This window comes from Lynx canadensis, chromosome D1, assembly GCF_007474595.2.
Source record: "Lynx canadensis isolate LIC74 chromosome D1, mLynCan4.pri.v2, whole genome shotgun sequence".
Classification (NCBI taxonomy): domain Eukaryota; kingdom Metazoa; phylum Chordata; class Mammalia; order Carnivora; family Felidae; genus Lynx; species Lynx canadensis.
In genome coordinates, this window is record NC_044312.2 from 89,996,871 (window position 1) to 90,024,242 (window position 27,372).

Consider the following 27,372-nt stretch of genomic DNA (forward strand, 5'->3'; position numbering starts at 1 on the left):
AATTTTGTGACTGCCTCAACATTTTGTGATGTATTCACTTACATCTGGGTTATGAGGAGAGAGTACCAAAAATCTCTTTTCTCTTAAATGGTTAGGTCTTAGTGTTCTGTACGCTTTACTCTGACTCCTTATCATGTTTCCTTTGTTGCTTTGGCCACTAGGAAACTCACAGCCCTGATGATAGTAATCCTGTAATACTGTATGGAGTGCGTCTTGTCTACTACCTTCTTTTCTTTCGCTTTTGCCTATAACATCCTGTTTTCCTTGTTTTTTTACTGATTTTTTTTCCTGTGGCAACTCGAACGATTTATGAGTTGAGATGGAGCAAAGATAAATATATATGGAAAGTATGTCCCTGGAAACATTAATGTCTCTGATTGTCAGCATTCTGTATGCAGTGTTAGTAACCAACGTTCTCAGTTTTTTGGTGGAATGTAAATTGGATAAAGTCCACCAAAGTGGCTCAGGACACACAGCAAGAATTTAGTAAGTGTTAATTACTTTATCTTTTTTCCCTCATTTATGGTGAGGAGGAGGGGCTCTCAAACTACCACCTGGTCTAGTGGAGGTGTTGGAAGGCCTGGGTGGTTTAATATGTCTTACTGAGCCATTCCTATCCACTGCTAACTGGTGAGCTCCATTACAGAGACCCATAGCAAGTGACAGCCTGTCATCTTGTCCTGTCTTTGGTGCTATTTCCATGACAGTAAATTGGTTTTTGAGCAGCAGAAAGATATTAGGTGTAGTAGATGGAAAAGACTCCGCCCCTGTGCATTGAACTTGCACATGAGGTGTAGCCTGACAAACAGAAAGCATTTACTGGAAAGAAAATGAGTCAGACTCACAGAAACTTTTTATTACTATGGCAACAGGGTACTTGGCCAGTCCCTCTTTGGCTAGAGCATAATATACTGGTGAGGAATGTCAGCTGTTATGTTTCAGTTGCTTATTAGCTCGTAAAATGTCCCAGTTTACATACTAATTGTTGCCGGAGAAAATAGTCCTATTTTAAGATGACCCAGTCACCCATTTCCTGGTACTAAGCCACTTTGGGGCTTAACAAAAAATAATAATTACAGTAATAAAAGCTCTTAGCCTTTCTGATACCAGGCATCTTCTGTCTTCTCATTTAATCCTTACCTACTTTGTAAGGTTGATTTCATCATCCCATTTTACAGATGAGAGAGTAAAAGCCCAGGGCAGGTAGGTAATTTGCCCAAGGTCTCAGTTCTGGGAAGGTGTGGGATCGGGATTTGAATCCAAGTTCCAATTGATTCCTAACCCTTTGTTTGTTTGTTTTTTAACCATTAGTAGAGAGTTAGGTCTTTCTTTAAGTCAGAAAAGGCTGAAGTTCAAGAGTATTGACCTTTTCCTGGTGTAGCGTTCTTCACTCTTGAAATGTTGACATTTTGGGGCCAGATAATTCTTTATTTGATGGAGGGGAGCCCCCTGTGCATTATGAGACTTTTGGCAGCATCCCTGGTCTACCCACTGGATGCCAGTAGCACTCACTCCTCCCCTCCTACCACCAATATTTATTAAAAGATTTTATTTTTAAGTAATCTTCGCATCCAGCATGGGGCTCAAACTCACAACCCCGAGATTAGGAGTTGCATTCTGTACCTACTGAACCAGCCAGATGCCCCATCCTCCCCCCTCCAGTATTGCCAAATGTTCCCTGGGGAGCAAACCAGAAGAACGAGGGAGGAATTCAGACAATTTCCTTCCTGGAAAAGAGCAACTCTTTCATTTCTGATGTCACCAACCCTCCTGGATCTCAGAAATTCTTAGAAAGTTTTGTTTCCTTATTTAGTTATATTCAGGGAGTTGTGCAATTCTTGCTGCTACCTAATTTTAGAACATCTTTATCACCCCCAAAAGAAACCCCATTCTTCTCCCTTCCTCCCTCCCCCAATCCCTGGGAGCCACTAATCTATTTTTTTTTTTTTTTGTCTCTATGGATTTCTGTATTAGATGTGGCCTTTACGCGTAGCCCTTTCACTTAGCATGATGTTTTCAGGTTTCATCTGTTTTGGATCATGCATCAGTACTTCATCTTTTTATTGAACAAATAACATTCCATTATATGGAATGAATAACTTCATTATTTTGCATGTGGATATCCAGTTGTCCCAGCTGTTTGTTGAAGACTGTCTTTTCCCTTAATGAATTTTCTTGACACCTTGTCAAAAATCCATGGACTGAAAGTGATGGTTTTTTTCTAGACTCTCAATTTTATTCTGTTGATCCATAAGCATTTGAATCTGTAGATCAATTTGGAGAGTATTGGTATCTTACCAATACTTAGTCTTCTAATCCATGAACATGGGATGTCTTTTCTGTTTATTTAGTTCTTAAATTTCTTTGAACAGTATTTTGTAGGTTTCAGTGTACAGGTCACAAGACCTCTGGTTAAATGTATTCCTAAGTATTTTATTTGTTTTATTTATTTGTTTTAATGCTATTATAAATGACATTGTTTTATTAATTTCATGTTAGGATATTTGATTGCTGGTATATGGAAGTTCAGTTTATTTTGATATTTTCATCTTGTGTTCTACACCTTTGCTGAAGTTGTTTGTTAGTTCTAAGAGTTGTTTGTGGATTTGAGATTAAAAAAAATACACTTACAGCTATACATTTCATTCTCAATACTGCTTTAGCTGCATCTCGTGAATTTTGGCATGTTGTTTTTGTTTTCATTCATCCCGAAGTGTTTTTCTAATTTTGTATTTTCTTCTTCCACTCATTGGTAACTTGTTGGTAATTTCTACATAGTTGTGTTTATTCTGGTATTGGTAATATTGACAATTTTCCACATAATTGTGAATTTCCCAGATTTCCTTCTGTTATTGCTGTCTAATTTTATTTCAGTGTGACTGGAGAACATACATTGTATTATTCCTTTTAAATGTATTGAGGTTTTTTTTTTTTTAATATTTATTTTTGAGAGAAAGAGAGAGAGAGAGACAGCATGTGAGTAGGGAAGGGACAGAGAGAGACAGACAGAATCTGAAGCAGGCTCCAGGCTCTGAGCTCTTAGCATGGAGTCTGGTGCGGGGCTTGAACCACAAACTGTGAGATCACGACCTGAGCTGACATCGGATGCTTAACTGACTGAGCCCCCCAGGAGCCCCATATATTGAGGTTATTTTATGGGCTAATATTTGGAATACCCTGGAGAATGTTCCATTACCGCCTGAGAAGAATGTGTGTCCTACTGCTTTGGTTGTGATTTTGATGGATGTCTGTTAGATGTGGTTGGTTTACTGTGTTGTTCCTTTCTGCTCGTCTGTTTTCTTGCTGATCTTCAGCCTAATTATTCTACCCATTATTGAAAGCAGGCATTGAAGTCTCCAACTCTTACTGTTTAAATATTTCTTTCTCCCTTGTCAGTCCCATGTATTTTGGGACTCCGTTTTTAAGTGTATGTATTATGTCTTCCTGATGGATTGACCATTTCTTTGTCTCTAGGAACATATTTTTATCACCAGTTCTGTTTTGTTTGACGTTAGTATAGTCACTCTAGCTCCATTGACTTGGGATTACTTTGCTTTGTTTTGTTTTGTTTTTTTAAAGCTTCCTGAGTTATTGTGATGTGCATTCAAGATTGAGTCACAGCTCTTATTAGATAAGTTAGAAGCTGAGGGTCGGTGTTTTGTTTTTAAAGCCAGCCCATAGCTACTGAGAGATGCTCTCCATGGGATTATGTGATTCCTGTGACTGGTGTTGAAGGCATCATAGAAACCTCCAGATCCCTTGGTGGAAACCGTTCCTGGAGCCAGATTTGTGGTGCGTTAAGCCATTGTTTTCAGGCTACCTTGTGACAGACTGAATGTCCTCCTGCTCGGCTTTTCAGAGCCGCCTCCCCTGTCTCACTCTGTCGGCAGCAGCCAGCAAAGGATTATGCCTCATGTCTGTGAAGGCACGTCCTGCTGTCCTGTGGATCAGACGACAGTGTAATCCTCCTTCATAGGCCTTTCTCTGGCTCTTTTGGCCAGCGTTGCACCGTTAAGGAGGCAGTGTCTGAGTCCCGGGGTCCTTCTGTCCCTGTGGATGTGTGGGGAGGGGCGGGTAAGGGGGGCTGTCAGAGACACTTCTAGGAGGCTGATCAGAAATGAGCTTCCTTTTCACAAGGCTGAAGGTAAAGAACTTGCACAGAAATGAAGGCGTTTTTTTGGGAAGAAAAACCTCAGCGTTTGCCGAGGGCCCAAAGGGTGGAAGCAGGTAGAGGCCCTGAAGAGTAAAACCTGCCTCTTTGGGCAAAGGTGATGTCCCTCATGCCCAGCAAGATGGAAGGTGATCTACAATGGATTCTCCTTTGTTTCTGTTCAAGCCTTTCAACTTCGATTCTCGCATCATCCCCCTTTCCCCCCACATTTTTTTTTCTTTATCACTCACCCCCTCCCCCATTTCTTAGGCGTTGGCCCTTGGATATCACCTTTCCTTGGATGATGCCTTTATCAAAGTATCCTTTATAAACTGGAAACTAGTCAGTTCTAGCATGTCTGTTCCCACATCTGGTTTTCATCCCGGGGACTCTGATCCACTGTCAGGAAGTTTTTTCTCCAAGCGGTGAAAAGCCTCTGGAAGCTAACTTATCTGACCCACGTTTATTTATTATCTTTTTCGAGCTTATCCTCTCAAACTTTGTCTATAGAAAAATCAGATGGGAATGTCTTGGTTTCCTACTTACGGGTTCTCTGGAATTTTCATTCCAATATATATACATACACACATACCTTCATGCACATATGTTTGTGCATTACAAATAGCTAAAATTAATAACCTGGAAAAAAAACCCTTAGGTTATAAGATAATGTCTTAATCCCAAACTTGCTAACTTTTCCCCTTTCGTTCTTAAAAATATTTTAAAGGGCAGGGCACCTGGGTGACTCAGTTGGTTAAGCGTCTGACTTCGGCTCTGGGCATGATCTCATGGTTTGTAAGTTCGAGCCCCTCATCGGGCTCTGTGCTGACAGCTTGGAGCCTAGAGACCGCTTCGGATTCTGTGTCTTCCACTCTGTCTCTGCCCCTCCCCTGCTCATGTGCGCGTGCATGCTCTCTCTCTCTCTCTCTCTCTCTCTCTCTCAAAAATAAGTGAACATTAAAAAAAATTTTCTTAAATATTTTAAAGGGCAAGGACAGGCACTTAGAATCCCCTTATTGTTTATAGTGCCCTTTTTCCTGAAAGCCCCCAAAATATTATAGACTTGGCTGTTCAGTTCCCTCAGGGCTTTTTGGGAGTAAGGAGGATATTTACGTGCTTACAGAGCCTCATAATACTCTTGTGAGTCCGTAAAAATTTTCTTCATAAAACCCAAATCTGACAAGTCACTTGCCTAGCTGGCTCGCTGGGTGGGTAGGTGTCTAGGTGCTCCCTGCCTCTACCACAGATCGTCTCCTGCCACATCCGTGTTCCACATGCCCTACACTCTCCCAGGTTCTGTACGGATGGGCTCAGCCCTGCCACCACTCAGCTTTTATTCATGTCACTCATTTTTCCTGGAAGCCCTTCCCTCTCCACTTCCACTAACGCATCCCTACTCATCTCCTAGACGACTGACATGGCCGTCGTTTGTGCTGTGTTCCCTGGGGCAGAATGGGACAGGAAGTGCTTGAAAATGATAGTCATAAATAATAACAGTAATAATAGCTAATGCTGTAATTATACTGTATGATACTCTAACACTGTATAGGCTACTGTTGTGGTGTAATGTTAAATAATAATGGCTAAGGTGTAATATATGTAACAATAGCTAAGACAGTATCAACTGTCATAGCTAATACCGTGTTCCAGAAAAAGACGAAGCAACTATTGTGTTGTGTCCTTTAATCCCTGCGGCAACCCAACGAGGTAGATGCTGTTAATGTTGCCATTTCCTGATGAGGAAATGGAGGCACAGAGAGGTGAAATAAGTTGCCATAAATCATGTGTCCAGTAACTGGTGGAACCAGTGTTTGGACCCTGGCAGGCTGACCTCTAACCCTACTGTTGAAAGACGAATGTTTATACAGCTTTTGTAGCACTTACCACATCTCATGGCAACGATCTGTTTATTGTCCTTTGTTTTCTTCTTTTTCTTCTCCTCCTCCTCCTCCTCTTCCTCCTCCTCCTCCTTCTCCTTCTTCTCCAGGTGCTCCTTAGCTAGAGGCACCTTGCTCCCAGAAGTTATATTTGAATGTTTGATTCTCTTTGCAACCCCACTTGGTCCAACGTGTGGCATAGAGAGTCTGAGAATTAACGTTAATGCAAAGAATAACTGAAAGAGGAAGGCCTTAGTCTAAACATAACATCGGTTTCCACCTCATTTTTCTCCGGGCCATCCATATATGGGAAGAACAGTTTGTAGACCCGTGGACCATGTTAGGGAGGAGAAGACATGATCAGATCCCTACTAGATGTCAAGTATTATAGTGTTTTTTCTACATGCAAAATCTCATGTTATTTTCCAGCAGCTGATGAGGTCTGTTCTATCTGTACGCCCCTTTTACAGATGAGGACGTTGAAGCCAGTGGAGGTTAAGTGACTTGTCCTTGGTCTCTGGGATTACGTGGCAGAATTGGGGATAGAAGCCCAGAAGCTTCTGAACCCTAATCCCTTCTGACCTCTTAGCCCCAAAGCTTCATAACCTCCTGTATTCTCTTGAAAGAGGTGATTCGAAAGAATTTTCTGACAGTCTTCTGTTGAAGCTGTTGCAGCTACATGCCTTCTTTCTGTATTTATGTTCCAGTGAGCGGGTGGTCTTTTGCTGTCTCTACTCCCGAGTGTGTATCTTTGAAGCAGCCAATATAGTATTTTAGGAAGAAATAATACATTGCGATATCTGATCAATAAAACTTGGAGTCTGCCGTGGAAACTCGGAGTCATCTCCAGTAGTCATGCGGCATTGAACTACTGTAACAGGCAGAACGCCTTTTGTTGTTGTTGTTTTTGTTGTTGCTTGTTTTGGTTTGGTTTTGCTCAGGTAATAGTGGATGTGCAGACTTGAATTCCAGGCACGGATTTGGCTTTCTGGGGAGTGTGTCCTCTGCATCAGGACCACCATGAAGCACCTGTTTGTTCCCCTCTCCCAGACTTCTTAGAGAACCCAGGCATGTTGTTTTTTTAAAAAGCCTGTTACTTTTTATAAGGCTCTTTTTGCTTTCTTGCTTCCAGCCATGAAGTCATGTTTGACTTTTCAGAGGAACCACAGTTTGACATTTTACAAAGCGAACCAGGGGACTGAATATAGTAGCAATTTTGGGTCCATTACTTTTTGCGAAATTTTTAGCCAGTGATGGCTGCACGTGGGCGTTCACTCTGGGGGGGGGGGGCGGTGTGCATGTTGATTCAAATTATGTGAATTTTATAATCTGACTTTTTTTCTGATTCATAGTTTGGTGTAGATAATGCTCACGTTTTTAGCGTGAGCTGAATTGCAACTGGCTCATGGCACATTTCTTATGAGAAATAGGGTTTTAATTCTCTTTTGTTTTAATTTTTTAATGTTTATTTTTGAGACAGAGAGAGAGAGAGAGTAGGAGCAGGGGAGGGGCAGAGAGAGAGAGGAAGACACAGAATCCAAAGCAGGCTCCAGGTTCCAAGCTGTCAGACGAGAGCCCAATGCGGGGCTTGAACTCACGAACTGTGAGATCATGACCTAAGCCGAAATCAGACATCCAACCAACTGAGCCACCCAGGTGTCCCATGGGTTTTAATTCTTTTTAGTTAAAACATACTGGGTACTTTTTCCTGACCTGAGAAGGAAGCTCGTATTGACCCCCTTTCAGTTCTCCCAGTACCACATTGTTTCTGCCTCTTGGTCTTTGCACATGCTGTTCCTCCTTCCTGGAACAGTCCCACCAGCACTGAAATTTTATCTGTGGCAGAGCTGTCTCCAGTGTATCTTCACTCTTTGCAGGTATGACACAGAGTTTGTGAATTAATGTTAGTGTGAGTGAAGAAGTGTGTAAGGCCTAAGACTGTCTACACATTGCGTTCGTTTCTACCTCAGCTATGTGCAAAGTGGCTTTGCTGAGGCCTGCTTTCTTCTGAGCAGCCTTTTCTGACGTCAACCTCTGCCTCTTTGAGATTAGGTGACCTCTAGCTCCCCCATCAGGGCACTCATGGCACTGCATGCAGAAGCTCACTTCCTTGTCTGTGTCCTTCCTCCGCTCCCAGTTAGGGAGTACTGTTGGATCACCACAGAACTGACCCAGTGCCTGACGGATAGCAGGATGCTCAGGAATATTTTATTTGCTAAGAGGGAGCAGCAAACATGTTTTGGCCTCTTTATCCCTATTTTGTATTATGCACAGGTAGCGTAAATCCTTAAAAAGTAGACAGAACTTAAGGGGTTTTAAAGTTCTAAAATGGCCTTTTTGCCGGGACAGCAACCATTGGAATATGAGCCCACAGCTTTTACGTGCAAAGCAGAGTTATTTTGTGTCTTGCACATGAACATGGAGGAAGAGAGAGCCTGTTGAAATGGAGAAAGATCATAAAGAGGCCCATGGTTTTCTTGTGGGTGCTCTTTGCATGATAACTACGCTATCTGGGATGCAGGTGCTGGATTTGACCAGGGTGGTGGCCGGACTAGGCCCACAGTGGCCCCATAGCCAGAATTCCTGCAGTGGCTGCTGGTCTGTGCAGTGGCAACCAGCAGGAAGAAAGGACTGAGGAGGTCATTTATTCTCGGGGCATAGGACACAGGTGGAGTCTGTCCAGTAGGGTGTTTGCATGAGAGTGTCCATTGGAATCCTCTGTGCTTAATACAAATGCAGACCTCCTAGGAGAGAGGCCCCGGAATCGGCATCTTCACCAGCACCCCTCTCCAGGGATCCCTCTGCCGGGGGAATCACTGACCCCCTTCTTTGTTAAACACTGCCTTATGGGACATGACGTTCTGGAGAAATGTGAATTTCTGGAGAAATGGGATATGACTGGCAAGGAGGACCGTCTTTGGAGTGAGAACCTACCCTTTGCCGGGCCCTTAGAGGGGACAGTGCAGCCTAGGAAAGTTAGCGCAAGGAGCATCTCCTGAAAGGAGGGACACTTTGCATTAGCCCGTGATTCGCGTAACCCAGGGAAACCAATTCCAGCAAAGATTGATGGTCTGCACCCGGTGCAAATTTAAAAGATAAAAAGAAGAGTCATGGTTTCCTTGACTGGATAGGAATGTCCCCTTCTCTGCAAAGTAATGAAATACACAGATGTTAAAATGAGGAGAGACAGAGATAAATGGAGAATAATGGAGCACCGGCAGCTGTGAAGGGCCCGCTTAACATAAACACAGAGGAACCGTGGGGTGTTCGCAGCCTGTGTGCTTCGAGGAATATCATTGCCAGCCGGGGAGAATCAGCCTATCCTGGGCTGGAGGCTTTTCCTGTAGCCATCTGTGGCCAGAAGACAGTACCAGGAGGCTGTCGATGATCAAAAGGATGCCCAAATGTGAAATATGCATATCCTTTGACCTACTGCTTATACCTTGAGGAGATATTGTACAAGTGGGGAAAATAGTATATGCATCTGTATGTGCGTTGTTTATTGAAAACACCCCAAATATCCATCAGCAATGGGACTTATGGGTACAGAGATGCAGTAAAATTACCTTTAGCCATTAAAAGTGATTGTGTGCACCTATAGTTACCAACATGAAAATGTCAATATATTAGTAAGTGACAAAAGCAAGTTTAGACTAACGTAGTATTTTATGGATGCATTTAAACAAAACTGCATGCTCAGATTTCTATGTATTCATTTAGTAATTATTGAGTAACCTGTGTGCTAGGCACTTTTCTGGGCACTGGAGATACAACAGTGAACAAAACAGTGGGCCTTGGAAGTGAAGTGCCTGGGACCCACAGCATTGACATCATCTGGGAGCATTAGGAATGCAGAATCCTAGGCTCCACTTGAGACCTGCTGCATTTTAATAAGGTCCTAAGGCTATCCATTTGTACACAATAGTTTCTGAGACCTTGCTTTTTGGAGCACTGTTTACCAAAACGGCCACTGTGGCTTTTCCTGGGCGACAGCAGTTTGGGGCAGTTTTTACATTTACCATGTACATTTCTCTGTAGTTTGAATTTTTCACGGTGAGCTGTGTCATGAGGATGGTAATTTTCCGGAAGAGCTTAAGGCTCCTGCTTCTGGTTCTTTGGGCTTTCACGGGCACACACTGGCAGGATCCCGGAGCAAGAATTGGAGGCAGGCAGGGGCAGTGAAGGTAGCAGCTTTTGCTTATTTGGCCCCCTACAGACATGTTGGAAGAGAGACCCCAGATATTCGTGTTTATAGCTGGAGCTGTTGCCACAGCCTGAGAGATGCCGCAGGTCCGATGAGCCCATTTCCTGGCTGTTGTGGCTGAACAGAGAGGCTGTGTCGTTGCAGCTCCTGTGTGACTCTTCTGTGGGATCACTACCCAGGGAGGGTCTGGGCCAGGAGCTGTAGACAGCAGGCCCACGCTGCAGCACTGGCATCCTCCAGGACCAGCGGGTAGCCCTGAGCCCTTTCTGGACAGATGGGAGCCCCGGCCTGAAGCCTGATGCAGAGCATTTCTCTCCAAGGCGTGGAAAGTTCTGGCCATGTGGAACTTTCAGTCTTATAGGAGCTCTCCTGAATGTGATCCCTGATGTGGGGTTTGGCAGGGTGTGGGTGTGAAGCACCCTGCCTGAAGCACATCATAGTTGAAAGAGGCCAGACTCAGGGACTGAGAACTGGATTCTAGGCCAGTCAGATCCTAAATAGCTGTGTGACTTTGGGCGCGTCTCCAATCGCCTATCCTCAGGCCTCTGTTTTCTCCCCTGTTGAAAGTGAGAATTCGTTACTGAGCAAGCTGTGTGAACCACCTGCCGTGCTCCAGATGTTGTGCATAGAAAGGTCAGGTCTTTGCTGTGAGGGCCGCACAGCCTGACCACACCAAATGTCTCCTGGTTCCCCTCTAGTTCTGACGTAATCCCCCAATACTGGTCTGTCCTGCATTTGGGAGGCGAAAGCAGTTTTTGCTTAAGACCGTAGTGAGTAGGGATTACTGCGGGTTTGTTTATGTCCTTGCTGATAAACTTAACAGGTTGGCAACCATTTCAGTCTTTTGCCCATGCCTATCTCCCTTAAAAAAAAAATTACTTTTTTATGTTTTATTTTCCTGACCTGTGAAAATCAGAACTGTGACAACCTGGCTGTAAGGAGGGAGGGGACACAGATCAGGAAATTAACCAGCCCCCAGGAGAGCCCCAGTTTCTTGTCCTTCTGCTGGTGAAAGCTGCCACCTTGCAAAGTTCATGGGGCAGGTACTCAAAAAATCGTGAATTCAGGTATTCAGTGGCGTGGAGTCCCCCTGTCCCCCTTTGTCAGGGCGATTTGAGACACAGGCTTCCATCTTCTGCCTGGGGCTGCCGAGTTTCACGCTGAAATCTCCCTGTCGTGGAAATGGGGGCTGGGGGAGGACAATGCACACTAGGTCCAGCAGCCCCCCCAGCCCGCCAAGTGGGTTGTGCAAGCAGGGAGCAGCCGACAGCTGCTGTCAGCGGCTGGCTTCTCTCTGAGGCTCAGCCAGGCGCTTGGCCGGCCGCCTGTGATCCGCCTCGCCAGTTGCCTTAGCAGGCGCCCGATGGCGCAGACGTAAATCATAACAGGACGGGCTCCCTCTGACAGAGACCGCGACTGAGCATCGCTGACAAGGCAGCAGGTCTCATTACTAATCCTTGAAAAGGGTTCAGGGGCAGGGCCAAAGAGCTGGTTAATTGAACGATAGCTAATTCATTTATAATTATTCATATTCTTTTTCTTTGTCTCATAAAGTCTGGTCCTTTGGAGCTGGACTGGGGCTTAGAAATATCTGAAGAGGCAGAAGAGCAGACGAGTCAAGAGGAAGGTTTGAGCCTTGACTCTGCTTATTAGCAGTGGCAAGCTCCCTCGCTTCCGGACCTCAGTTTTCCTATCTGTGAAATGGGTTTCTGTGAGGAGTAAATGAGGGGAGATTCGTAAAACGTAGAGCATCCTGCTTAGCCTGTGGTAAACATTCAGCCAGTTGGGGGTCATTACCCAATCCCAGTCTCTCTTTTACAGGCCTGTTTGTGTAGTTGGCAAGTATTTATCACCCGGTGTCGGCGCTGCATAGCGTAGCTCTGTCAAAGCGGTGAACGAAAGTATTTGAACGACCATGTGTTCATCATTCGCACAGCACAGCACAGAGCCGCCGACGTCCTTTCCTAGGAGGGAAAAGAAAGAGAAGCAGAGTGAGGGGTAGAGAGACTGAGGGTGGGAGTTTCTGGGTAGACGGTAGAGTGGTTCAAGACACCTAAATGAATGGAGGGCCACACGACCCTGGGAGAAAGGCAGTGCAGGTAGCAGGAGAGGCAGGGTCCCCCTCTGGGGTGGGACTGAGCGCGGCAGCTCCCGCAGGAGCGAGGAAGCCTGTGTAGCCGGGCAGGGAGAGTGGGTGCATGTGAATTACAGATGTCTCCAGAGCTGCCTGATGCTGTGATAGGGGCTTTAGGCTTTTTTAAGATGCTGGGAGGGCAGTGATGTTGCGAATAGAGGTTTACAAGGAAGCATCTCCCAGATGTCAAACCCTATAAACAGCCTTTCTTCCTCTGATCCCTCAAAGGGTGACCAGAGGAAGGCCGGCTGAGACTCTTGATGTGGGCATCCATTGCTGGGTCTTGCCTGGAACGGTTGTTACTGGGGTGTTTGCTAAATGGTGACTTTTTGCTTCCTACATCCTCCAGTGTAATAGTTGGAAATCTTCTATAAGGAAAAACTTCCCTTCTTCCCCATTTACTTATTTATCCAATGATGTACGATACTGGTACGGACTCACAGATATTTATTGTGTTCTCTGGATTACAGTCCGGTACTGTCATCGTTTTGTTGCTCAAAGTGTTGTAGCTTTGGCCATTGTGTCACTCCTTCGGGGTGACCCCTGTGTCCTTCTGACATGTGCCCATCATGTTTTGAGTGCTTCTTGACTTTCTGACAACACAAGACCCTCCACGTTCATCTTGAATTTCCTGCTGGAATCAAATGCTTCTCCAAGGATCCCTGGTTCCCTTTATTGGATAATGGTATTTAGAAATCAGGATCTGGTGCTGGGCGTGCTCATTTGTGTATAGCTTCTAGTGTTTCTTGGCGGACGGAACTAGGAAATAAATGTCTGTATGTATACTAACTCATGCACACACACAGATCATGATTTCTCTTTCTCTTATCTGTCTCTCTCTCTCTCTCTCTCTCTCTCTCTGTCTTTACAAACCTTGAGTTCATACTGATGCCTCCTCCTCTAGTCCAAAGCCTCGGGGATCATTTAGCCTTTCCACTTTCCTTATTTTTAACTTCTTCCTCGGAGAGTGAGGAACCTCGCTGTTATTATCTGCAGTATATTTACTCATTTGTTCAATCCGAGTACACACAAAGGTAGTTTCAGAACGGCTAATCCATACCCTGGTGACGAATAAAAGTAGAGTGCCGTATTTGTGTACAATTCTCTTTTTCTTTAGCCTCATAGAATGCAGTCCAAGTAACGGTTTCCTGAGTTAGGTGGGTTCTGCTCTTCCCCACACCCTTCAGGTTGGTGGGCTTACTCACCTACAGTTCAGATGCGTTCACTTTGCCGTTTCTGTTCCATTTTGAGCCTCTCCACGCATGCACACGTGGATGATTTTAATTGTTTACCCTTTGGCTATGTGAAGTATTAGGGTTCTTTTTAAGTGTTTATTTATTTATTTTTGAAAGAGAGCACAGGGGAGGGGCAGAGAGAGAGAGAGAGAGAGAGGCAGACAGAGAATCCCAAGCAGGTTCCACGCTGTCAGCACAGAGCCCAGTGCTGGGCCTGATCTCACGAGCCGTGAGATCATGACCTGAGCCAAAATCAAGAGTCAGACGCTTAAGCAACTGAGCCACCCAGGCACCTGAGAGCTGTACATACTCCGAGAAATGTGCAGTCTCGTTTTGGCTGCCTCATTCCAACCCTTTCCCACCCACCCCTCGTGGGTAAGCAGTCTCTCCAGTTTCTGCTGTGTCCTTCCCATGTCTCATATGCACAGATGAACCATTCCAGGTACATTTTCTTATGTCCCTTTCTTTTGCTGTAGAGATTTTAAAATACTGTAGATAACTCTTTTGCAGTCTGCTTTCTCCCCCACTTAACAGTGTATCCTGGAGATCATTTCATACCAGTTCATAGAGATCTTCCATAATGAGCTTTTTTACCTTTGGCAATCAGAATAAAATTAGCAGCCCAAGTAGTTTTAAAATTCTATAATTAAAGATGGTGAATAGTGTAAGCATTACCATTAATTGAGCACCTACTATACCATGGTCTGTGCTAAGCATTTTACATAGATTATCTCATCGAATCCTTCCTAGAGCCCTGTGAGGTAGATGTTACCTCCGACTTACTGGTGAGGCAGCTGAGACTCAGTAATATGAAGAAACTTGCCCCAGTTCGCAAGACAGGAGAGCCACGATTCGAACCCAGGACGCTGTCTCATCAAGTTTGTGCTTTTGAAGAGCACACCAGCACCATTGCAGAAGTTCCTAGTTGAAACAAAGCGATGTGGGTTTTTATTTTTTATTTTTTTTAAATTTTTTTTTTCAACGTTTATTTATTTTTGGGACAGAGAGAGACAGAGCATGAACGGGGGAGGGGCAGAGAGAGAGGGAGACACAGAATCGGAAACAGGCTCCAGGCTCTGAGCCATCAGCCCAGAGCCTGACGCGGGGCTCGAACCCACGGACCGCGAGATCGTGACCTGGCTGAAGTCGGATGCTTAACCGACTACGCCACCCAGGCGCCCCATCGATGTGGGTTTTTAAAACCTAGGCACGTCCCAGGCCTTAAAACCCTGTTGATTGTGGATCGTGCCGCCAAAGTTGGCATGTTACTGATGGCAGGAACGGGAAGGTAATTTACTGGCTGTTTGTTCCCAAGAAATGGCCCTTCCTTCCTGAGGACCCTGGCTCCTGCCTCTAAGGCAGGAGATGGGAGCGATGCTAGTCGGAGCCAGCTACCTGGGATGTGGCAATAGATTCGATCTTACACCTCGTAATCGCAAGCCAGAGCAGCCGGCACCATTAACGGGAAAGTACATTACCCCACAGGGCTGTTTGGTTAGCAGGCCACTCCATCAAGCGTGAGTTACAGCAGCTTCCGTTAAAACTGTTTGTACAGCAGGAGTGGAAGAAGAATTTCTCTGAGCAGGAGTCTGGCCTCTGTTGTGAGAAGTGACAGACTGGCGGAGAGGTAACACGGTTGAGTTGGTTGAGAGCTTGGCTTCTGGAATCTGAGTGCCGGGGTGCTCACCGCAGGGTCAGATTTTCTAGCTGTGTGGCCTTGAGTCGGTCACTTCACCACCCAAAGCACGCCTCCGAAATGGGGATAAGAACCATCCCCATCTTTGTCTGCGGTCCCCGAGATCGCCCCCGGGCTCAGTGATTTGCTAGGAGGATTCAGTGAGCTCAGCGTATAGTCGTATGATTTATTATGGTGGAAGGATACCTAGCAAAACTAGCAAAGGGAAGAAGCACGTGGAGTGAAGTCCAGGGGAATCCAAGTTCAGACCTCCTAGTCCTCTCCCTGTGGAGTCACACAGGGTGCACTTAGCTCCCCAGCAACCAATTGTGACAACACGTGTGTATTGTTTTCCACTGGGGGAGCTCATTACAGACTCAGTGCCTGGGGATTTTTCTAGGGGCTGGTTTCGCAGGCACCATCTGCCCAGCGTGCACCAAAATCCCAGACTCCCAGAAGAAAAGCAGGTGTTCGGCATAAACTGCACTGTCTGCATCAATAGTTCAGGCACAGTGGGCCGTTCTTACCGGAGAGAATGGTGGGAACCCTCCCGAAACCCCAGTTCGCAGACACCAGCCGAGCAAGGGCAGCCTTGCAAGCCAGCAAGCCTTACTCAAGGGTAGCCGTCTTAGGCCCGTGGCGTTAATTCTCTTCTGCACACCATGCCGTTGGGTGCTGGCCGGGGGGATTAAATGACATCATCCGTGTATAGCCCTGGCCACGCTGTCTAGTATGGGAAGCATTTAATCAGTGTAGACAATTACTCTGACAGGAAATGAATTTTGAATGCTTCCTTAGCACCTTAAGAGCAGGCTCAGTCTATCACCCCCTCTGCTTACCCATTCATTGCTTTGTTCAGCACGTGCTGATTGAGCCCTGCTGATGTAGGGGCCGTGTAAACACAGCAGGATTGGCCTCCCCCTTACGCAAGGATGGTGCGTGCGGGCCGCCGATCTGGCTGGGCACCGGAGGTGGGTGGTGGTGGTAAGAAACCTTTGGGGACTTCAAGGTACACGGGGAAGGACCCCTTTGCGCACTCAGAGTTGGTGGGATGGGCGTGCGGTGGCCAGAAATCTTCACCTCCTGATGACCTGCTGTTTGTCTTGTGTTTCCTCCTGTAGCCAAGGCCAAGTCGAAATGCGGCCCGACGTTCTTCCCTTGTGCCAGCGGCATCCACTGCATCATTGGCCGCTTCCAGTGCAATGGCTTCGAGGACTGTCCCGACGGCAGTGATGAGGAGAACTGTAGTAAGTGCCGGGAGGGCCCATGTCGCCGTGCCTTGTTCCTTCTCGTGGGCCGGGGCCTCCATCAGGGCCACTCTTCTCCGTGCTCCTCGCTCCCATAGGCCCAGGTGCCTTCTGCCGTCCCCCACATCCTGTTCCTTACCGCTTCTTTCTCGCGCAAACGCGTGAATGCTCAGCTGCCATTTATTGGGGTCTCTACTAAACACTTGGGTCTCGGACATACTTCAGTACAATAGCTCTGCAGGTGCAGGCGTGTGATCCTCATTAACAAGTGAGGAATCTGAAGCGTAGGGACATCCGTGAACTCGTCTAGCATCTTACAGGTCATAAATGGCAGAGCTGATTCCCTGCTCCTTCAGACCCTCAGCTGACTTACTGTTGCACTCAGCACCCCGTGTTCATGTGCCTGCTCTCCTTCCTAGTTTGAGTTATTTTTAAAAAGGTGTATATGTATATGTCATAAGAATATATTTTTGAGGGGCGCCTGGGTGGCTCAGTCAGTTAGGCAATCTGACTTCGGCTCAGGTTATGATCTTGCAGTTTGTGGGTTCAAACCCTGCATTGGGACCTGTACTGACAGCTCAGAGCCTGGAGCCTGCTTCGGATTCTGTGTCTCCCTCTCTGTCTCCCTGCGTCTCCCCTGCTCATGCTCTGTCTCTCTGTTTCTCTCTCTCTCTCTCAAAAATAAATGTTAAAAAAATTTAAAAAAAGAATATATATATATACACATAAACATATATATACGTATATGTATATGTATGTTGCTATATATATGTATATATATGTATGTGTATATATATACCAAATACTGTAGAAAGCTAAAGTTCTCCTTGTCTTGTGACTGCCTTGATTCCTTTTCCTTGCTGTATGACATTCCAAGGTATCACCACACAGACAGACACACACCCCTTCTCGTGCTCTCTGCCCCACCTTGCCTCTTAGCAGTCCTGGTGTTGAACTTCATACTCCATGGCCTGGACGCACGCATTCCCTTCCTGGCCAGAGTCTCTGTGTCCAGAACCATTTCACGTAGGAGCTTCAGTGACCTTCAGGCATCTCTTCCCCACCTTTCATACTGTGCCGGCTCTCCCAGCAAGTAGCTTTGGAACTTGCAAAATACAGAAAATATAAAGTGGAAAATGAGATTTGCCCAGAATGACACTTAATATGTGGGCTTTCTTGTGCCAGTCCTTCCTCCCTCTCTCTTCCTCCCTCCCTCTTTTTGCCCCTCTCTTTCTCCCTCCCTCTTTCTCTCTGTGTATATCAATGTATGCATGTATACATATATGTACACATATATGTTATTCGTGAGGATTGTTGTTGCTATGAATATAATTGTTATATATGTTACGAATTTATTTCAAAACACAGGTTTTAATGACTTCAGTGATTGTTTTGGGAAACTGACTTCCCTTTACCCTGTTGGTTCTGTTTTAAGCCCTGGAAGAGGGGGTGACCATTCATGCCTTCCCAGGGCCTAGTCATTGACACCCCCTCCCAGTGAGGACGCAGGAAGTGTATAATTCTCCCGTGTGCCTTCTCCTGTTGCCTTTTTTCATCTTCTGGATCTCAAATGGCAAAAATGTGACATAGCGGCTAGATTGTTGAATGATTAGTCGAGTAGCAGAAACCCCCCGTAGCAGGGGGATACAGGTCACTAACAGGGTAGCAGCCTGATTGAGTGAAATGACTCTGGAGCTGGAAAGTCTGGCTCCAGGTTTCTGATCCGCCCTCATTAGGCATGGGTTGGCTGTGCTACGTAATGCTGCACGGTGGTTTCCTCATCTCATGAAAGGGGAGTGCTAAGAGCCTGCTTCCTGGGTTGTTGTGACAATTAGACCAGGTCGTATCTGAAAAGTGCTTAGTGTGGTGGCTGGCAAGGAGTAATCGATTTTGAAAACCCATAGTGACTTAAAACTGTGAACTGTTAAGAGGAAGACCGTATTTACTAGCATTTCACCTTTGGCTTAGGACGTCCAAGGACGTACTTGTTGTATTTTCATTGAGTTCTTTAGAGTTTCAACTTGATCTTAGCTTCTTCCTACTGTCCATGGGGAATTTACGTGCATGTATATATATGTCTGTATTTATGTATATAATTTGTTTATATACACCCATATATACATATGAGAGAATAATTGAATGGCAATAAAAAGCAAGTGTGATACGTTCTAGTACGTACATTCGAAATGACTGCCATTCTGCATACTCCCTGCCATATTAAAGACCTTGTATGATTTAAATGTTTGGATATTGGTCTTTAATTGTCTAAATGAGTTAATTCTATCCATTCCAAATTAGATCATTGGGGATTAAGCCAGCATTTTCCTCTGGCATATCTACCATCTAAAAATAATGGTTCTAATTCACTGTTTTTATAACTAGTAAATAAAAGAAGAGGATCAAGTATTTAGCCTCCTTTTTCTAGATGCATTGTACTTCTCAGTAATTAAATAGCCAACATAGGAAAGGTTTTTGTTTTTGTTTTTTTTAATGAACTATAATGGGAAAAAGAATTAGAGTGTCTGTTTTGTAACCCTGATGAAGATATGCATCTTCAATGGTTCCTGAAATCATGAAATAAAAAATTGATGGGGAGCTTTATAAGGCATGGATCAAGCTAAAAACCCTTGAAACCAGCTGTCAGTCTTTTCGCAGACAGACCTGAATCGATACTGTGCCACCTCAAGTAGAACGTAGAAACCCTGTCACTCTGTATATCTCTTTATGTTCTGGTCGTCGGTACAGCAACAGAACATCCGAAACTCTAAAAGGCCATGTTTTAATTTTTGCTTTAGACTCTCAGATGCATTTTAAAGAACTTCAGAGGGAATGAGCAATCTGTTATTAAATTTACCCAGAGATTTGCCATTTTGGTTGTTCTTTCTTCATTCCTGATGTTCCTGGTCTCCTCTGGTACCGTTTCCCTTCTGTCTGAAGCACTTCCTTCAGCAATTCTTTTAAAGCAGGTCTGCTGGCAACACATTCTCTTAGTTTTCCTGCATCTGACCATGTCTCGATTTCACCTTCACTCCTGAAGGATATTTTTACTGCATATAGAATTCTGGGTTGACAGCTCTGTTTTTAAGCACTTTAAAAATGTCGTGCCACTTCCTCTGGCTTCTGTGGTTTCCGATGAGAAATTTGCAGCCATTCAAATTGTTTCCCCGTAGAAGATGCATCATTTTTCTGGCCGCTTTGAAGATTTTTTTTTCTCCCAGCCTAGCTTCAGCAGCTAGATTATAGTGTGTGTGTGTGTGTGTGTGTGTGTGTGTGTGTGTGTGTGTGTCTATGTGGATTTCTTTGAGTATATTCTGCATAGGGTTCTGTTTGAATGTGCAAGCCTTTGTCTTTTGCTATACTCAGTACATTTTCAGGTATTCTTTCTTCAAATCATTTTCAAGTACTGTACCTTCTCCTTATGGGATTCTGATAACAACTTTGGATCTTTTGTGATCATCCCACAGGTCCCTGAGGCTCTGTTCAGTTTCTAGTCAACCTTTTTCCTTTCATTGTTCAGGTTAGATCATGTCTGTTAGTCTTTTGTCAAGTTCACTTTCTCTTCTGTCACCTCTAGTCTGAGCCCACACGGTGTGTTTGTTTCTTCGTCACTGTATTTTTCAGTTCTAAAGTTTCTTTTTGGTTCTTCTTTATACCTTCTGGGTTCTTTGCTGAGACTTTCTATTTTCCATTTGTTTCAAGAGTGTATGTGATTGCTTGTTAGAGTCTTTCTGTAAGAGCTGCTCTGAAGCCTTTGTCACGTAATTCCAACATCTGCCTTATCTTGGCGTCGATGTCTGTTGATTATCTTTTCCCATGAGAATTGAGATTTTCCTGATTGTTTTCACAAGGCAAGTTAATTTTGGATTATATTCTGGATATTTTGTTGGTTATGTACGACCTTCTGGGTTTTGTGTCAGTCCTGCAGAGAATGCTTATATTTTTGTTTTAGTAAGCAAATGACCCTGTTGGGTCAGGCCACAGATTCCTAACAGCCCCTCTGTGGGCTGCCGTTGTCATAGTTTTCAAACTGTTTTTGCACTGCTGTTTGGATGTGTGGTGCATGGGCACCTCCTGTGTGGTCTGTCTGAGACGTGGGCAGTAGTCGGTGAGTTTGGTTCTCAAAGTGTTGGGTGTGCTGATTAGGACCAGATCCATGCTTGTGCAGACTGGGGACAGCCTAGAAGTTCATGAATAACTTTATAGGGTTGCTTGTCCAAGTTCCTCCCTGCCCACCACTGTCTTTCTGATACTTTGTGGTTTTCCTGGGACTGTGCCGGGGGAATGAGGGAATAGTAAATTCACCACTATTTCAGTGATAGATTGAATTTTGTTCTTCTTCCCCAGTTGGTCTACTCCAGTTTACTTTCCAGAATCTAAAAATAGCTGTACCATGTATTTGGCTAGGTTTTTATTGCAGCTGCACGCAGTGGCAGAGACAGGGCGGGTGTGATTACCGCATCTGACCTGGAATTGGAACCTCCCGCAAATCAGTCTTAGGATCACAAGGAAAGAGACAACCAGATGTTATTTGCCTTCTGATATGACCCAACAGGAACACACATCATCACTGTGAGGTGTTTCTGCCAAAACTTCCAACCTGAGCCTGATTGATTGAGCCTGTGAATCTGCCGTAGTCAATTTGGGCTGTAGTAACAGAAGGCCATGGACTGGGTGACTTAAACTTATTTCTCATAGTCCTGGAAGTCCAAGATCCAGGCTACCATCGTGGCTGGGTTCTTGGTGTGGGCCCTCCTCTTATTGATGTCCTCACTTGGCCTTCCCTGGTGAGGAAGGCAGAAGAGAAAGTAAACTTTCTTCTTTCACACATAGAGAAATCCCTTGGCCCCTCATCTCATAACGGCCCTGATCCCATCCTGAGAGTGCCACCTTCATGACCTCATCTTACCCTAATCTCCTACCAAAGGCTCCACTCCAAGACCATCCCGTTTATTAGGGGTTAGGGTTTTAACATGTGAACTCTGGGAGACACAACATGACGTCTGTAACACTAACCATTTGTTTACAGGAAATTCAGGGACAGGGGAACATGTTAGCGACTCCATGGGGAGACATACTGCCAGATCCAGAATATGGGAGATTCTTCAGGACTCCATTGCATCCATTAATAAATTCTAAGAAAAATTAGAAGAAGAGGGAATCTACAGACTGAAGGGGAGAATGAGTGACAAATCAGTCAAATGCAACATACAGATCTCATTTCAATCCTGACTCCAACAAGCCAACTGTAAAAAAAAAAAAAAAGTGGGGGCACCTGGGTGACTCAGTCAGTTAAGCCCCGGCTCTTGATTTTGGCTCAGGTCATGATCTCACGGTTCGTGAGATCAAGCCCCGCATTGGGCTCAGCTCTGACAGCGTGGAGCCTGCTTGAGATTCTCTCTCTCCCTCTCTCTGTCCCTCCCCTGCTTGCTCTCTGTTGGTGTCTCTCAAATTAAATGAATAAACATTTGAAAAAAAAATAACCCCCAAAATTGAGGTAACTGGGAAAATGAATTGTGGTTGTATATTTAATGATGTTAAGGCAATCCTGTTAGTTTTTTAAAGTGTGAGAATGAAAAAAAAAAAAAATGAAGTGTGAGAATGATAATCTGTTTATTATTTTAAAAAATACTTATATATAAAGATGTATCTATATGTATACATATATAATATCTAATAGCATATTAAATATAGTAATAATAAGTATAATAATAATTAGAAATATATAAAGATGAAATCTCATGAGGGGTAGTGGATGTGGGTAGGGTTGAAATGAAACTGTCAGTGAGTTGATAATTTTTAAAGCCAGATGATTGGAACATGGGGATTCATTATGCCAGTCTCTACATTTGTACATTGGTTTCATTGGATTATGTCTTGACTTTGCATCGATAACTAAAGAATCATAAATTTTTTTAATGTTTGTTTAGTTTTGAGAGAGAGAGAAACAGAGCACGAGTGGGGGAGGGGCAGAGAGAGAAGGAGACACAGAATCCAAAGCAGGCTCCAGGCTCTGAGCTGTCAGCACAGAGCCCAACACGGGGCTCAAACTCACGAATCTTGAGATCACGACCTGAGCCAAAGTGAGACGCTTAACCGACTGAGCCACCCAGGCACCCCTGGAGAATTGTAATCTTAAAGAACTTTGTTTTTTACAGATGTGTTTTCCCACTTTTTGCATTCATTTGACTCAGGAGTGAGGATAAGCAAGAACCAGGATTTCCTCTTAGAGGCTCGCAATGCTGAGATTTTACTCTCTTGCCTTTTGTCCTTTCTCCCTTGGCTGTGTTCAGACCTCTCCTTCTTCCCTGTGCTCAGACATTCTTGGCTGGAGCTCGGCTGGCCACATGGCCCTGACCTGGGTCCCATTCAGTGAAGACAGAGACTCCTGCCCAGAACCAAGATGGCAGAGTTGCCTGGGTGACCACATGGAACACTGATTCACGCTAAGGACCTTATGCTATTGCTTTCACTGTACTTGTGCCCAGAAACACCACCCGGTCCCAGACTGTGTTTCTTCCACTGCTGACAAGTTCTTGCCTGTCCCCCCAAGCAGCCAAATGGTTTCGCCAGTGTCTCTGTGGTTTTTGTTCACAGAGCCCCTTGGTGCTGGCATGTTCCCAAAGCTCTGGTCACGTCAGCCAGATTTGATTCTATATTTCTTCTTCACTCCTCCGCCAGTGGCAGTGGCCTCAAGGAGTTGGGCCCGCATCAGATGGGCAGCAGGAGGACCCTTTCGCCCAGTGCTCCAAAGCCCCCTCATCAAGGTTTCCTTAAAGACTCCTTCCTGTGTGACCTGCTTCCTTACGGAACCATCCCTGGTTTGCCAGGGCTGGGCCGGGTCATTCTCCTGTGTGTTCACATACCGTCCTGGGCCTCCTCCGAACAAACGCCACCTAAAAAAGAGAGACCTGCCTTGAGCACCCTATTAAAACATAACCCCCTTCCTCGCCAGTCTTCCACTCTGTTTCCTTCTCTGCTTCACTCTTCTCAGTGCCACCTTGTGTTCACGTTCTGTCTTCCCTGCTTGTGACCTCGTGAGATGGTATACTGGCAGGTTCACAGCTGTGTCCCCAGTGCCAGGCATGCAGTCGGGCTCGGCCTTAGCACGAGTAAATATATGTGGAACGAATCACACTCGTCATGCTTTATCTTCATTGCCTATTGCCTTTCCTGTCTCCCCACTAGAATGTCAGCTCTGGAAGAACACAGACTGGGATTTCTTTTATCCCCTGTGCCTAGTGGAGTGCTTTATTTGAAGGAAGTAGTCAGTCATAAATGTCTGTTGACAAATGGGCCAAGCAACTAACTAATCAAACAAAGGGTTAAAGAAGAAAGACAGGCAGTCGGGATATATTCCTAACATATGGATGTCTTGAACCTCTTCTGCAGTCTCAGATGTATACCCAGAGGGCATATTTAGGCCACACATTGTTCATTAGCCCCCAGCTCCTGCCTTCTTTCAGATTCTCTTCTTTCCACAATTTCTATGCCAGACCTGTGCACGATGCCGCAAAGGATATAGACCTGGGTCACATACAGGACCCTGGCATTGTTGAGATCGTACTCGAGCAAGGGAGACAGTAATGCTCACAGCCAGATGATTAGAACATGGGGTTGGCAGTTGGGAGTGCTGTGGGAAGCTGTGATGGGAAGGTTATTTCCCTCTGGGCTCATCAGTGGGAGCTGTTGAAGGACGCGGACCTAGGAGAATGAATAGCATTAAAAAGTTAGCACTACAGTTTCAGGCTTAGAGCCCAGGCAGAGGCTGGGAGGCGTGCAAACTACAAGACGTAGAAGCCACTTGGTTGACAATTGCTGAACACTTACATGCATGTGGCACATTTCTATGTGCTTTAATGTGTCTAATCTCATTTTAGGTTGGTAATATTATTCCCTTTTTATAGACAAGGAGACAGGTACAGAGAAGTTGAATAGCTTGCCCAAGGTCACCCAGTAAGTGGTACAGTCAGTATCTCAGCCCACACAGGATAAATCCAGGATCCAAACTCTTAACCACTATATTGGTAGGTGTAGTTATGTGTAATGTGTATAATGTTAATTATAACAAGCATCTATTGAATGCCTCTGCGGGCCACATGCTATTCTCAGTTATTTGCATGTATTATCTCAATTATAACAAAATCTTATTATTATAGGCACAATTTGCTTTGTAAGTAGGTTCCAGCCAAACGTGAGGCTTGAACTCACAACCTTGATACGAAGACCTGAGCTGAGATCAAGAGTCAGACGCTTAACCGACCAAGCCTCCCAGGTGCCCCAATAATGGCAGTATTTTTATCCCCCATTTTACAGATGAGGAAAATGAGGCTGAGAGAAGTCAGATGATTTTCCCAGCATGATGTACTAGTGAGTGGGAAAGCTGAAATATGAACCTGGGTGGACTTCACACTGAGTTCTAACCATAACAGCAAAGTGTATGCTTGTCCTGGTAGGCTGGGGCAGATCAAGAAAAGTTAAGAATTGGGGGTTGTATTTTATACCCAGTCAGGAGCAGTGGGTATTGAGCCAAGTGCATGCAAGGTGCGGAGAGGGAGAAGGTCAGACGTGGCTGGAGCTGGAGGAACTGGGACATGGTGGTCCTTTAATAGGAGTGGCATCACAGGAAGGGGGCGGGGGGAGGTCGTCCATTTCAGACACGCAGAATTTGAGGAGAGGGGATGTTCAGGCAGAAGTGTCCACAGGGCGTCAGGAATGAGGTTTAGTGCAGGAGGAAAGGTCTGGGGAGCCATCCACGCAAAGGCAGTGGTCGGGGCAGTGAAATGGGGTGTTGGACAGGAGCTAGGCACGTCCGGGAAGCCTTTCTAGGGAGGAGGAAACAAACTACCTCAGCAAATTCTGCCGCTGGCACCTGGTGGACTCTAGAGGGGTTTTGGAAATTCAAATCCTCTGAGTCCTTAGAGACTGAAAAAAAGGCAAGTGGAATTAAGGACTCTTGGCCTCCTGCCTCTGGCCCCACATAATGACCTCTTGCCCTCCTGCAGACTCAGAAGAGGTTCTAGCTGCAGAACATGGCTGTGCATGGGCCCCAGTGGCTTGGTGGGCAGAGGACCGCGGGAGAGGCCTTGCAGAGCAGACTTGGAGAGGAAGGCAGGAACTCGCAGCTGGCCGCACACGGGCTGCCTCTTTGAAGGTCGGCGGCAAGCGTTTTCCAGGCCACAAAAGGGGTAGTGCTTGTTAATGGGACAGATGATTTGCACAGAGGCTTGGGGCCAGGCGCCCTGCATCCTGGAACAGAGGAAGTCCCAGGGCAATTCCATCTCCCCCAGCTGCCTGGTTTCCAGAGAAATGGGGCTGGAAAGACAAGATTTCCCTGGGGGCCATGAGGTTGGGATGCCTGGTGAAGAGGGGAAGAGAAACCGCCACAGGATGGGGAACAGATGGGAAGTGAGGGCGCTGGTGATGAGGGGTTTCTCATTGACGTGCTTTATGAAGAACCCTTTGAGGTAGAAGAGGGGCTGACTTCACAGACTTTAAATGGATTAAAGGCGACATTCCTACATCCTGCTAGAGACGGATTGCTTCATTTCCTGTCTCGAAGCCGGTCAGTTGCTTTTGGGCAACCGCAGTGGGCCTCGGGTCCTTCTCCTTCAGATGTGGTTGAAGTAAACGCTGCCAGTTTAATTAACCACTGAGCTTAACCTTAACTCATTCCTCTCTCCCTCTCTCTCTCTGTCTCTCTCTCTCTCTCTCTCTCTCTCTGGCAGGGAAAGACAAGTTCTCTTTCCTGACTATTGTGGGCTGGGAAACATCCTGAGATCCCTGTTTGTTGTGCTGATAATAATAACTAAGGAGTTTTTGAAATGGACTCTCCAGACCATTTTTTCCATCCTTGCTGAGATAAATAGTGTTCCTCTTTCTAGTTACCTAAGTAAAGTAATACATTTTCTGGTGACTGGTAAACCTGACCAAGGACAAAGAAAACATACATTTGGAGCACATTAAATATTGCTAGAAAATACTGAGACGTAACATCCTAAAGAACAGAGTATTTCCCGCTCGGCTGATGAGCTGTGCATTGAGCAGTTACTGTTTCAGGGTCCTGCGGAAGGCTCTACGGGACCACAGGGACCCGTAAGACTCTTTCCTGCCCACCCAGAGCCTGCGGGGCTGGTCCACCGCAGTCCCATGTACACTCACCCCGAGCTTTGGCTGAGCCTGGTAGGTAGCTGCGGAGGCCCTGGAAGAGATACCGTGAAACTCGAGCTGTCTGGGGTCTTAGGGGAGATTTGCTCCTCTGGTTAAGTGAGTCTGACTAATAACTGAACATCTTTATACTTTTGAGGACCCTGGTTGCCAGGGATCTCTCTGAGATGCGTTGCATCCTGGCGTAATCGGTGTTTACCTTCGTTGGTGACAGTGCAGGGCCATTCTTAGAAACGTTAATTTTTAGACCAGGCTATATAATATAGGGTTGCCTTTGGCTCCTTTTGGAACTTTCTGGTCTCTTTTGAAACTATCTTAGGCTGCTCTGCTTTTGGAATTCTTAAGGCAGCTTTTTATAGCTTTTCTGTCTCCTGCCATCGACGTCTGCTTTTATTTCTTGCTGGCAGTTTGTCTGTAGAGCGGCAGTCAGCAGCCCCTCTCCCTTCTCATTCGCTGTGCCCTTGGGAATGGGAACCCAGACCTTGTTGGAATTCACATAAATGGAGAATCCATAGACCCTGAGGGAGGTGAAGGCTTGAGGGCCCTTTTGCGAGGAAGCTCCTTCCTGGCATTTGAAGGACACGGACGTCGCAGCGTGTGTCTTGATGGTTCAAAGGCTTTTTTCTCTGGCTTGCCGCTGGCTTGGGGGAGTGTTCCGCGGGCTTCCTCTGCCTCTGTTTCTCTGC

The 27,372-nt window shown here is 45.6% G+C and overlaps 1 protein-coding gene across 1 annotated transcript in view; it reads left to right on the forward strand.

The window, feature by feature from the left end:
- The window catches only part of LDLRAD3 (low density lipoprotein receptor class A domain containing 3), a 191,897-nt gene that overhangs the window by 96,495 nt on the left and 68,030 nt on the right, over window positions 1-27,372 (forward strand). Inside the window, exon 3 of the mRNA XM_030332518.2 lies at window positions 16,397-16,522. Within this exon, the coding sequence (XP_030188378.2) occupies window positions 16,397-16,522 (126 nt within the window). The remainder of the gene's footprint in view (window positions 1-16,396; window positions 16,523-27,372) is intronic.